The sequence below is a fragment of the Bufo gargarizans genome, chromosome 6 (genome assembly GCF_014858855.1).
Source record: "Bufo gargarizans isolate SCDJY-AF-19 chromosome 6, ASM1485885v1, whole genome shotgun sequence".
Classification (NCBI taxonomy): Eukaryota; Metazoa; Chordata; class Amphibia; order Anura; family Bufonidae; genus Bufo; species Bufo gargarizans.
The window spans coordinates 65,802,165-65,815,661 of record NC_058085.1 but is presented as its reverse complement, the minus strand read 5'-3'; the positions used below and the strand labels follow the sequence as shown (position 1 = coordinate 65,815,661).

The window sequence follows — 13,497 nt, the reverse complement described above, 5'->3', positions numbered from 1 at the left end:
AGTGCAGTAGTTAAAGGGTTTTTCCTGGAGCTCAGGATAGGTCATCAATATCTGATCTATGGAGTCAGCACCACCAAGGTCGCTACACTCCGGTAAGCGCTGCAGTCTCCGCACAGCTTACCAATCACAGCGCCGTACACAGTATAGTGGCTGAGCTTGGTATTGCAGCCCAGGCCCATTCACTTGAATGGGACTGATCTGCAAAAGGGCCATGTGATCGATGAACGTGACGTCACCAGCCTAGGAAAACTCTGCATCACTCATCAGAGCGCCGGTGCCTCATTAAACAGCTGATTGGTGATTCTACTGAGAGTCATATCCCCACAGATCTGATACTGATGACCCATGCTGAGAATAGTAGACAAAAGTGTTTGTAGAGCAGCACCCACGGACATAAATGGCCACACCGGTAATGCAACAGCCGAGCCACGACCGCAGATCCTCAGCAGTCGACCGTATAACAAATGAAGAGAGGTAGCGGCAGCGTTTCCAGTAAATCCTTTATTGGACGGACTTTACAGAAAGTGTGCCATAAAATCAATCAGCAACGTTTTGGCTGTATCCCGGCCTTTGTCAGCGGGGACACAGCCGAAACGTTGCTTCTTGATTTTATGGCACACTTTCTGTAAAGTCCCTCCAATAAAGGATTCACTGGAGATGCTGCCGCTACCTCTGTTCATTTGCCATGCTGAGAATAGGTCATCAATATTCTAAACTCCTTTAAAGTGTATCACACTCCTTATTAAGTCCTGTGGGATCCTCTCATCTACAAAGTAAAGGCCACCCTTATTATACATTTTCCATAGCTTTTGGAGCTACAGAGGACTACTGCCTCCATACAAAGTCCATTTGGCAGAAACCTCCATGTCTTCATCGCTGGTACAAAGTCATAATCTTTTTCTGATGAAGTTTGCGCCACAACTGCATTTCCATAATCATGTCATGATTGGCATAGAACTCTAGTTCTTTCTTCTCTCTTTCAAAGTAATGGTCAGAGAATTGCTGGAAATTATTAGTGATGAATCCATAGGCGTTGACCTGTAAAGAAATGTTTTTATTTTTATCAGGGATGAAGCTAGGCTTTCTTTAATTCAGGAAAAAAGTGAGATACATGACATTTTGGGGGTCTTTACAATATTCGGCCAAGAAAAAATTTCTTCTGGGGTGAAATATGAAGACCCACATCCTCATATTACACCACAGAAGAGTAAAATTCTCTGACCAGATATTTTGGAGAAATGTCTATTTCTATAGAGCAGAGATTGATGTTGGACCTTTCTATTTCAACTGATGGAATTAGGGGGAGATCGCTAAGTAAAAATCCTCTTTTCCAGATGGCCTCTTAATTGAAATTTTCAAAAAATATAACGAGATGTAGTAGTTGGAGCTAAGCTACCAGCATAAATGGAATAAGCATTGATTATTCTGGTGAGGACAGCTATGATCCTGGCTCACAATGCCCTATAACATTGCTGAACAGTGGTACAAAATATTTGGCTAAAGTTCAGGGTCGGACAGGGATTCCTTGGGCTGACCAGGAGAACTTATTCTTGGGGCTCAACCCCTATATAATCAATAATGTCTAACAGGTTTTAATTTAAAGAAATCGACCCTAGTTACAAATTATTGGCTCCAAAGGCAACACCAAATGGACCTTTGAGGCCTACTATGGTATCAGACCCTTGGCCCATTGGAAGATCCTCCCATTCCTCTGTACTCTGGTGGGCCAGTCCGACACTGTTAAAGTTCTTACAGCCTGACTCAATAAGGTAATGTTGCCTTTGATCCATGTTGATCAGTGTAGGTTGTTGCCACACAAATGAACAACTCAGAATATCCACAGGGTGTTTGCCAACCTCATTTAAAATTAAAATTTTATGGCTGTAACTATTCTAGGGCTCTAGTATATCCCATGTGTGGTCAGTCTGAGATTGTACTCCATATCTTTCAAACAAATATGGTATATAATTGATACTGAGGATGCCGCCATTAGTCATATTAGTACTTAGTAGTGACTTCTAGATGCCAATAAATAGCGCTGAAGTGTTTTTATTCATGCCATATAGAGGGAGCCTTAATGGGCAATCTTTTTTTCTTTCTCCCTTTCTTTCTTTTTGTTAATCTTACATTACACATAGTAATTACACATACTGAGCAATAGGCATTTTTAAAGTGCATTTAACTTTAATTTCCCCACATGAATTGGACATGCACCATTGGAGCAGGTTATGAACACCTAATAATAAAAAAGGGAGAAAGGTCCATGTCAGCCCCCTTCCTCTTCCAAAAAAACCCTTCTTTCATCTTGGCTAATCTAGCATTGTTTGAGCTTAGCGTAAGACACAAAAAGGCCCCCTCTTACCTGATCGCAGGTGTGTAATGCAGTCAGCAGCATCAGCCCACCAGTACTGGGCATATACAGATTTGCATATTCTGTTTTTAATATCTCCGACTTTAAGAATCTGTAAAAGTAGAATACAATTTAATCTGATTAGCTAAGGTTATAGCAGCACCCTCACTTCCAGTTACTGGTTTAATCAATTAATTTAAACCTTTAATGACCAATCCCCAAATATAAAAGCGTATCTCTAGTGACCTGTCTCTAAGGTACATCAGAAATTCAGGATGCAGAAGTTTAAATTTCTTTGGAGTTGCTTCAGGTCCATAATATGCAGAAGGCCTAATAAAGGAATAAAAAGGACTGTCTGGATTTCTTTCGTCATTTCTATATTGCCACCATGTTTATAAAATAGAGCAAATCCCACTTACTTATCTCCTAGGTCAGAACCACTTGGGACTGGAACTCCTAAAATGCCGGAACGTAGCATAACATAGTCCCGTATATCTGATGGTATAAAGATATATCGAAGTCCCTGCAATGACATAGAAGGAGACATGTATTTAACCACTCACACCATCTGTCAGGAGATACAGTTGGTTCAAAATAATAGCAGTGTGTTTAAAAACGTGAATAAAGCTAAAAAAAATCCTTCTAATGGCTTTTATTTCCATACACACAAATGCATTGGGAACACTACACATTCTATTCCAAATCAAAACATGAAGAACAATATATCAAATTTGTGTTGTTCCTCTAAAAAATTTAAGAAAAGTAAATATTAGACTGTTCAAAAAATAGCAGTTTGTATTCTTCTTTACAAACTCAAACATTCACTATATAAACTGAAAACTGTTTGAAGATTTTGCTTTCCTTTGAATCACTTCACTAATATTTAGTTGTATAACCGCTGTTTCTGAGAACTGCTGTACATCTGTGTTGCACGGAGTCAACCAACTTCTGGCCCCTGTCAACAGGTATTCCAGCCCAGGATTATTGGACTACAGTCCACAGTTCTTCTCTATTTCTTGATGTTTCCTCAGAAACTGCATTTTTGATGTCACCCCACAAGTTTTCTATTGGATTAAGATCCTGGGATTGGGCTGACCACTCCATAACGTCAATCTTGTTGGTCTGAAACCAAGATGTTACACGTTTACTGGTGTGTTTGGGGTCGTTGTCTTGTTGGAACACCCATTTGCATTTGCACCCAAGAGCATTTCCTCTTCAGCATAAGGCAGCATTAACTCTTCAAGTATTCTGATGTATTCAAACTGATCCATGATCCCTGGTATGCGATAAATAGGCCCAACACTTTAGTATGAGAAACATCCCCATATCATGATGCTTGCGCCACCATGCTTCACTGTCTTCATAGTGTACTGTGGCTTGAATTCAGTGTTTGGGGGTCATCTGACAAACTGTCTCCGGCCACTAGACCCAAAAAGAACAATCTTACTTTAATCAGTCCACAAAATGTCTCTTTAGGCCAGTCAATGTGCTCTTTAGCAAATGGTAACCTCTTCAGCACATGTCTTTTTTTCAACAGTGGGACTTTGAGAGGGCTTCTTGTAGATAACTTGGCTTCACATAGGCGTCTTCTAATTGTAACAGTACTCACAGGTAACTTCAGACCTTCTTTGATCTTCCTGGAGCTGATTGTTGGCTGAGTTCTTGCCATTTTGGCTATTCTTCTATCCATTCGAATCGTAGTTTTTCCTTCTTCCATGTCTTTCAGGTTTTGGTTGTCATTTTAAAGCATTTGTGATCATTTTAGCTGAGCAGCCTATCATTTTCTGCACTTCTTTATATGTTTTCCCCTCTCCAATCAACTTTTTAATCAAGGTACACTGTTCTTCTGAACAATGTCTGAAAAGACCCAATTTCCTCAGAATTTCAGAGAGGAATGCACTGTAACCAGCATGTACAACATTTGCTGTCTTCCTTCCTTAAATAAGGGCAATAATTGCCACCCGTTTTTCAAAGAATGAATGACCTCACTCATTGAACTCCACAATGCTATTATTTTGAACATGCTCCTTTCAATAAGTGATTGAATTACAGAGAATTAGCAGCATGCATGTCATGACTGTTGGGTCTGCTAGTAAATTATTTGCCAAATAGAAATATAATTTCTACCAAAAACAGTGATTTATCAGGTTAGTGATGTCTGACTGCTATTATTTTGAACACAACTGTATATACGGGATTGGTTTTCTACAATTAAAATCCTGGGCAAGAAGCAAAGTGGGTCATTTCCCATTTCTTCAGCACATGTAATACCATAATATAGTTCCAGAATACTTCTGCTATAGAGAGCCCCTATAGTACCACCATATAATGCTCAATTAACATTTCCTTAAAGGGGTTGTCCACTAATTTCTAGACCTCTCAGATTGGCTGGTCCTGCATTGGTGATCATAGCCGGAACTGGGTCCCAACTCTTTCACTTACCAGCCTCCACTGCTTGTCTTGGCTCTATCCATGTAAACTTTCTTTTTGAGGCCACTGCAACCAATCGCTGTCTGCAGAGATGACATGTTAACCTTACATCATGACAAATGGTCATAAATGGTCACTAAATTCAACAGAGCAGGTCACCTCTGTGGCCAGTGATCGGCTACAGTTGGTGGGACCTAAGAAAAGCAGAGAAGGCTGGAAAGTGAAGAAGCTGGGACCCAGCGTCAGGGTTCAGGTAAGTATGATCACCAACTTGGGACCTTCCAGTCTGAGAGGCTGGAAATTAGTGGACAACCCTTTAAGGAGCCCACATTATACCACCATGTACACGGAATGGCTGCTTTAATAGAAACACCTGTCTAGAAGGTCTAGTAGCGACTTGGACCACCTTTGGTCTTAAGAATCATAGCAATTCATTTTGGATAGATTCCACTAGGTGTTGAATTTATTCTGCAGAGATACTAGCCCATGCAGACAGGGTAGCTTCTTGAAGTTGCCACAAATTCCACAGAGGTAGAAATGTTCCAAACAGCCCATTTTACCTTGTCCCAGAGATGTTCTGCTGGATTAGGAAGTGGGGACTGTGAGGTCCAAGGATACAAGTAAAACTCGCTGATGTTATTGGAACCTAACTATACTACCCTTGTGACATGATAAGTGTCCTTCTGCCATCAGTTGGCCCTACTCTAGAAACGTTCATCCACAGATATGCCGACAAAACATTGCCAGCACCATTACTTTCCACCAGCCTAAACTGTTGACACCTGACAAGAAGGGTTCATCAACTCATGGTGCTTGTGCCAAATTTCCTCTCATCTGCATGCTGCTACAGAAATCAGGATTAAAGGATTAGGGTTCTGCTGCTAAATCCTTATTGCCAGCTAAAATATGACACCATCAGAGATCTTGTGGAGCTGGGCACCTTGATGGTTCAAAGCTGTTTTGGTGGCATTGAGGAGGACCTTCACAATATTAGGTGGTTTTAATGTTATAGCTGATTGGTGGATTCTTCAATCTCCTTTAACACTGACTTTGTTGTTTGGATCCTTTGTAGTTATTTATATCTTTTACCTGCCCTTTGGGTGTTTCAGTGTAGCCGTATTCATAATAAGCAATCAGAGAATTCTTCATGGTGTTGACTGTGAAACCATAAAATGAAGTTTTTGTACCAACATCCTCCTCGAATCCTTTAATCACTGCACCATTCAACCTGAAAATACAAGAGGAAAACTAATAGAAAAGTGTAGTAAGGATGATTATCACATTAAAGAAGTTTCCTCATCGTTTTATATGGATGGTCTATCCTCAGGATTGACCATCAATATCTGGTTGGCTAGGGTGCGAAGTGTCAGACCCTCGTCAATCAGATGTGGGTGACCTATCCTGAGATAGTTTAAAGGTCTTTAACTAATACTGTTGCCAGTTTAAATTGGTTCATGGTGGTAAAAGTGGCCAGGCATTTTTTATATACAATGCTGCATCATCCTACCATCAGCTTTTCTAAATCCCCTGTAACTGTCCCTGACATCCTGCCAAAACTACAGAGAACCACTTCAATGGTAGGGATGGTGTTCTTCTCATTATAGCACATTTTGACTCCCAAAAACAGAATGATAGTTGTCACCTCAAAGTCCTTTTTGTTTACTCATTAATCTAAATTACTTTGTTCCACAAGATTAGAGGCTTCTCTAGCTGCTATTTTGCGGTATTGTGTCATGGTAGAATTTTTGTATGATCCCTAAACAAGGGATCTAACCATGTTGTCTGCAGTGCTCCAAATCTTAAAATTCAGTCTAGGGGTAAAAGAATGAGAAGATATGACTTATGGTGGTATATGAGTCTTCCTCTGACCCCAAACTGCTGAAGATTACTTTTATTAGCAAAAACCTGGGTTTCACCCTTACAGCCTAAAAATACAAATGAGCCAATAGGATTGTGATGTATTTGAACAAAGACTGGATGTATATATCCTCATAGTATAGACTGTACGCAATTAGGATACTCCAAAGCGGGAAAAACTAGAACAGAGGAATTCCTTTGTCTACATACCTGACGTCCCCTATAGCCATCTAGCTTTCATACCAAATATTGCAACCTAGGTACAGTGTATCCAAGATTTTATTATGTTTAATTAATCCTACTATATATCTATCAATTGGCTGTTTTGTGCTTTTTCTAATTTTTTTTCCTGATTTATAAAGTTGAAATACTTTTGCTGGTAGAACCTTTCACAGTTCTTTGTCATTTTTCCATGCTTCATTTACCAGCAAAGTCAGTGCAACCTGGGAGAAATGCCAAAGAGTTTCTCAAATGCCACAGCTGTCTATATGCTTATTTAGCCAATAGTTATCTCCCTCCCCTCTCTCCCATACACATGCTTACTCAGCCGAGCATGCATGTGCTCTGTATGGGGAATTCTGCTCTGGATCAGTCGTGTTGAAATCTAACTTGCCAATAATTCTCTACTCTGACATCTGCTGGGAAGCTCCTATATACTTTAGATAGTTGGCTGGTCCCCCGTCAGAACCACCTTCTGACATAAATTGCTATCCATACTGTAAATATTGTGAGGCAGTGATGGGCCTCATAGCGGCTAGGGGAGATTCATGGCAGGAGTTTCCATGTCTTCCCCATCAGTCATAAGTTCTGAGCCAGCACCAGGTGCCACAATCAGTCTAGGATAAGAGCCCAGACGGGCAGGCTTTTTTATTTTGTACTGTTTTGTTGTTGCTGTGAAAATAAATCTCACGTTTGGACCTGAAATCCGTCTGTGGTGAAGCTAATTGTGAGAATGACCCTTGAAAAAGAGCTAATCTCCCCACTATATATATATATATATATATATATGTATTATATGCAGCCTATTTGATTTCAAAAAGCTCAGGACCCCCCTAGGGTTGCTAGTACTAGGACCTTTATCAACTGCCTGTCACAATTCCTAGATTTCAGGCTTATTAGGGGCACTGCTATGAACTCCAGCAACATAAATGTTTCAGCAAAAGTTAGTACATGTTGTCTGGAAAAATTTCAAAACTCTTAAAGGGGCATTCTGGTAATAACAAGTTATCCCCCATTTATTCGGCTAGGGCATAACTGCTTGATCAGTGGTGGTGCCAGTGGTCAAACCTCCACCATCCTGTGTCCCCCATTACCCCCAGGCACAAGACCATGGCCAGCAGGAGTTACATAGGAAGATGGTAGAGCATACACATTGGTGTCCCAATGGAGCGGCAAAGCATATGTTAAACCACCACTCCATTCAACTCCTCCTGACCATGGTCCTGTGACTAGGCTGACTGGGTGAGATAGGACTCCCTCCTTTAGTGGATAGAGGATTTAACTTTAGACTACGCATATACATAACGCCTCATGACTGTATGAGGACCCATTCATTAATACGAGGCCGCATTCACGGTTTGTGGTTAGTGTCACCATTTATCAAAACTGGGTTATTCCAAAGTTATTAGCCTATCATTGCGACCTGTGGCAAATCTGTTTTGATATTCTGTTGCTGTAGGTTATATCCTACATTGAAGACTTGTAATGTATAATGTTCAAGAGTCATTGGTAGGAACAAAGGACGTGGCTATATTGCACTGCCATAAAGCATAGTGGCACATCAAACATCTGACAAACCAGGAAGTAGGATTCAAACATGGGGGATAAGAGAAAATGTCAAATGAGGTAAATAAAAAAATAAAAATAAAAAATATCCAAGGAGGAATAGGAGCTAGACTAATCAATAAAAATACACTTTAGAGTGAAAAGTAGTTTATGACACAACCCATTTAAGGGCCTGGTTTCATAGTTTAAGGGGTTGTCCCATCTTGGAAATTGGGAGACTATTGCTAGGGACCTCTGGAACCCACAGCTATCCTTAAAATAGAACCCGCAAAGTTACGGCGGTGCATCGAGCATGTGCAGCTGCCCTCCATTCATTACTACAGGACTACCAAAAATAGCCGAGCGGCCTTGTAGAGTCCTCCAAAATAGGACAACCCCTTTAAATTGAATGGTAACACCCACTTGTGATTTTACAGGAGAAATAACAGAGGAATAGCTCAACATAGAGATCTAAAACATATCAGGGGAGCTCCAAGGTACTTGTTAAAGGGGGTTGTACAGGTTTAAATGCCGTTCTGAGAAGTACCTTGATTTCTGCACACATGGCTCCCGAAACGCACACAGCACTGGAATATTGGAAAATTATACAGAACAAATCCTTTAAAGGGGTTTTGGGGGCTTTTACTAGGTCTTTCCATATCCGATCGGAGGGGGTCTGACACCCGGCACCCCACCAATCAGCTGTATGACTGCACTGTCTTTGCCATAGACAGCAGTGGTGAACAGGAAGAGAGACGGGAGACGGCACGTGCGCAAGTGCGAGCGCTTTCTCCTCATACAACTGATTGGCATGGGTGCCGGGTCGGTTGTCGGACCCCCGCCGATTGATACTGATGACCTATTCTCAGGATAGGTGATCAATAGTAAAAGCTCACCGTATGCGTGTTACGCATTTACATTCCATATCCATTCACCCTCTTACCTGAAAACATAGTCATGCTCATCGATCTCTTTCCCCTTACGAGAACCATTCAGGATCCCCCCATTTCCCACCACTGCACATCGAACGCATCCCTTCGGGGGCTGCCAATCAAATAGTATCTGGTTTGCAGAATCGTTCAGTAGTTGCAATGTAGAGGCGACATCTAAAGGAAAATAAATAAAGATGGGAGAGTTCACCAGACCCGTTCATTGTGATGAATGAACAGAAACATGAGACTTCAGTATTTTTCTAATAAAAATAATTCTATTTTTACGCCAGTAGACTATGGGGTCATGACAGCAGCAGGCTCACTAGTAACAACTACAGGCAATGAATAGCATGGCATCCTATGCACCAGGCCTCCTCTTGTGCAATGTTTGTCACTAGTAATCTGAAACGTCGCCGCACTGCTTTGCATCAGTGAAGTCATATATAGAAAAGGCTTTTGTTGTTTCGGCCGTGGCATATGTTTGTTTTGTCTGTTGATGATGGATGAAAAATGAAAGGCAGCTAAGAGCCATGGAAAAGGCAGAATCATATATTATTTAAAAATAACGGCCTTAAAAAAAGGGCAGAAACATGACCAAAGGAAGGCAAAGAAGAACTGGCAGAGTATATGCACCTCAAGCCTTGTGTAGTACCCCAGAATAGGGTACTGGTAATTGTTTCTTCTTCTTTAAATGGTATTTAATGTTCTTAAAGGGAGTCTGTCACCACATTTCAGCATATTAGACCGATCAAATAGGGTTATATGATCCACCCAGAACTTAAAAACGGTACCTTTGTTGTAGAAAACGGACTTTTCTTTTTGCCGAAAATGAACTTATAAGATTATGTTATGAGCCCTCTCAAGTGCCCAGGGCGGTCTCTCAGTCCTCGGAGCCCCAGGCAGCACCTCCTAAACGGCTCATAACCCCGCCCTCATAACCCCTTTACTCCCCTCCCCTGTCCTTTTCCACTGTGGCTGTGCGGTCCAAATCGTAGCGGGCGCATGCGCAGCCATTGAAATGAATGGGTCTGCACCCGTTTTGCTAAATTGCTCATACGACCGTCTGAATGTGCCCTTAAGTATTGTGCTTTCTAGTATATTTACTCATGTCTCTAGTTCTGTTCTGGCCGATTGTTGACATGCAGTTGCAGAGCTGTGAGGGCGTGTAAAAACAATCTCTGAGGCTTTCCTCATGAATATTTGTGGGTGTCAAAGACACAAAGGAGAATAAGATAAATAGAATAAAATTGCTGCCCTGTGTGCAGTCTGACTTCTGGGATACTCATTTTGTATGTGTGGAACTACAAGTCCCAGCTGTACAGTACAGTGACATTGCTTATACACACAGGATCTTACCCCTACCTGTTATTGTGCAATGCTCTGCAGACACTTCCTCTGAGCCAGCAGAAGAGTACAGAGGAGAGGACTCCTCCGTCTTTGTCTTTGGTGAGGAGGGAGAGAAGATCCTGTGCACAGTATTTATCTCATCACTGCCTGGAGAAGAGGAAACCCTGCAGCTGCTCAGTACCTGAGTGTCACGGCGCGGTCTAGGAGGCGGGCATGTCCGGAGCGCACACGCATCATCAGCGCGTCCACGTCGCCCGCGCTCCTGATAATACTATGCACGCCCCCCACGCGTCTATGCACATTCATGAGAATGGTTTTAGGGCTGAGCGCTGAGCTGATCACTCGGCACTCGGCTGTGTGAAGTCATGTGACGCTGGCCACGTCACATGACCCCTCTAGCTCCCTATTTAAACAGGCAGTTTGCTGGCCACAGATTGCCTGTTATTTAGGTTCCACCTGCGACTTTGTCTTTCCTGGGGTACTGACCTCCTGCTGAATTCCTGACGATCCTCTGCCTGCTCCTTGTGTACTTTGCTGCTCTCCTGGTATTCTGACCACGGCTTCTCCTGACTATTCTCTGCTTGCTCCATTTGTACTTTGTAGCTTTCCTGGTATAGACTCGGTCCATTCACATTCTGTTGTTTGTCTGGTCTGTCCTCCCTGCACTTATTCCAAGGTAGGGAATGCCGTCCAGTTATTAGGACTCGCGAGGCAAGTAGGCAGGGCCAGGGGTCACTTTCCTCCCCCCTGTGTGTGTGTGTACGCGACCGTTACACTGAGTTTGCTGATAGTAGAAGGGGTTAAACTGTGCTGAAGAATACAGTGGGAGGGAGACAGGACCAGTTCAAGGACCAGTTCAGGTCTGAAGTCACTTTGTGAGGCTTACATAATAGAAACCACCCAAAAATGACCCCATTCTAGAAACTACACCCCTCAAGGTATTCAAAACTGATTTTACAAACTTTGTTAACCCTTTAGGTGTTCCACAAGAATTAATGGTTAGGTCATGTGATATTTTTATAGAGCAAGTTATTATGGATGCGGAGATACCTAATATGTATACTTTTTTTTATTTATGTAAGTTTTACACAATGATTTTATTAAAGTTTATTAAAGTATTTTAAAAAAAAGTTTTAGTGTTTCCATAGTCTGAGAGCACTAGCTTTTTCAGTTTTTGGGCGATTATCTTGGGTAGGGTATGATTTTTGCGGGATGAGATGATGATTTGATTGGCACTATTTTGGGGTGCGTGTGACTTTTTGATCGCTTGCTATTACACTTTTTGTGATGTAAGGTGACAAAAAAATTGCATTTTTTACACAATTTTTTTTTTTTACGGTATTCACCTGAGGTCATTTTTTTTAGAGCAGGTTATTACAGACGCGGTGATACCTAATATGTATACGTTTTTTTTTATTTATGTAAGTTTTACACAATAATATCATTTTTGAAACAATTTTTTTTTATGTTTTAGTGTCTCCATATTCTGAGAGCCATAGTTTTTACAGTTTTTAGGCGACTATCTTAGGTAGGGTCTCATTTTTTGCGGGATGAGATGACGGTTTGATTGGCACTATTTTGGGGTGCATCTGACTTTTTGATCGCTTGCTATTACACTTTTTGTGATGTAACGTGACGACAAAATGGTTTATTTAGCATAGTTTTTAGTTTTTACGGTTCATCTGAGGGGTTAGGTCATGTGATATGTTTATAGAGCCGGTCAATACGGATGTGTTGATACCGAATATGTCAAAAAAATTTTCTCCCTATTTTTTTACAATTTTGTTTAACTTTATTTGGGGGAAATTTACGTTTTTGTTTATTTTTACTTGAAACTTAAAATTTTTTGGGGGGAAAACTTTATTTTCGCGCATTGACCCAAGGTATGTGTCCTCTGGTTTTTAAGATGGCCTACCCACGTTTTCTTCTCACTGTGCCTGGATGTGCTAATGCTTCCTACTTCCACTTCTAATGTGACATCAGGTATATTTTCTCCAAAATTGCAATGTATAAAGGATATTTGAATATAGTACATGTAACTGAGGAACGGGAACTCTGAATTATGATCGTACTCTGTTACCTAGTCCTGTAGAACACAAATACACAGATTTAATTTTAGTTTTCTTCTCCTGAAAGGAATGATACACCCACAGCTCAGCTTCTGGCAACCCTATGGTTTAGGACATAAGTCCCTTGGGTGTGGCTCAGGGGGGAGGGGGGCACTCAAATGGGTTGTCTCACTTTAGTAAGTGGCATTTATCATGTAGAGGAAGTTAATAAGAGCCACTTACTAATGTATTGTTATTATCCATATTGCTTCCTTTGCTGGCTGGATTCATTTTTCTATCACATTATACACTGCTCGTTTCCATGGTTACGGACCACCCTGCACTCCATCAGTGGTGGATAAATGCAACTTACTGAAGTGAGACAACCCCTTTAAAAATAAATGTCATTGTTTGAGAGATTCAATATGGAGAGTGATTGAAATGTCACAGTTGTTCCCACCTCAGAAATCTGTGAACACGTTAAAATAATACAAAATTCTTTCAGAGTTAATGTAAAGAGTGAGCAGGAAAAGTATTGTATGGACAAGCAGGACCAGCACCATAGCGAAGACTGTGTGAAAGGTCGTAGGCTTACTGATCTCGTGAGTGCTAATAGGGAGATACATTGAGAAAAAACTTTTGTTCGGTTTCCTTGTCCCTCTTGTTTTTCCAAAATCCGTCTCCACCTAGATTTCTTTGACATAACCACTAAAATAGCATTTGTTTATTCAGTGCAAGACAAAGGATTGGAAATGGAAAAGTACCAAAA

General features: G+C 41.2%; 1 protein-coding gene across 2 annotated transcripts in view; it reads right to left on the bottom strand.

Annotated features, from left to right (window-relative positions):
- Window positions 1–628: 628 nt before the first annotated feature.
- Window positions 629–13,497, bottom strand: part of ST6GALNAC2 (ST6 N-acetylgalactosaminide alpha-2,6-sialyltransferase 2) — a 64,941-nt gene continuing 52,072 nt past the window's right edge. For both annotated transcript variants that reach the window (XM_044298884.1, XM_044298885.1), the window contains exons 6-11: window positions 9,345–9,507; window positions 5,870–6,008; window positions 2,770–2,873; window positions 2,597–2,680; window positions 2,363–2,462; window positions 629–1,038 (exon numbers count right to left, since the gene is read on the bottom strand). In XM_044298884.1, the coding sequence (XP_044154819.1) occupies window positions 871–1,038; window positions 2,363–2,462; window positions 2,597–2,680; window positions 2,770–2,873; window positions 5,870–6,008; window positions 9,345–9,507 (758 nt within the window). In that variant the 3' untranslated portion in view covers window positions 629–870. The remainder of the gene's footprint in view (window positions 1,039–2,362; window positions 2,463–2,596; window positions 2,681–2,769; window positions 2,874–5,869; window positions 6,009–9,344; window positions 9,508–13,497) is intronic.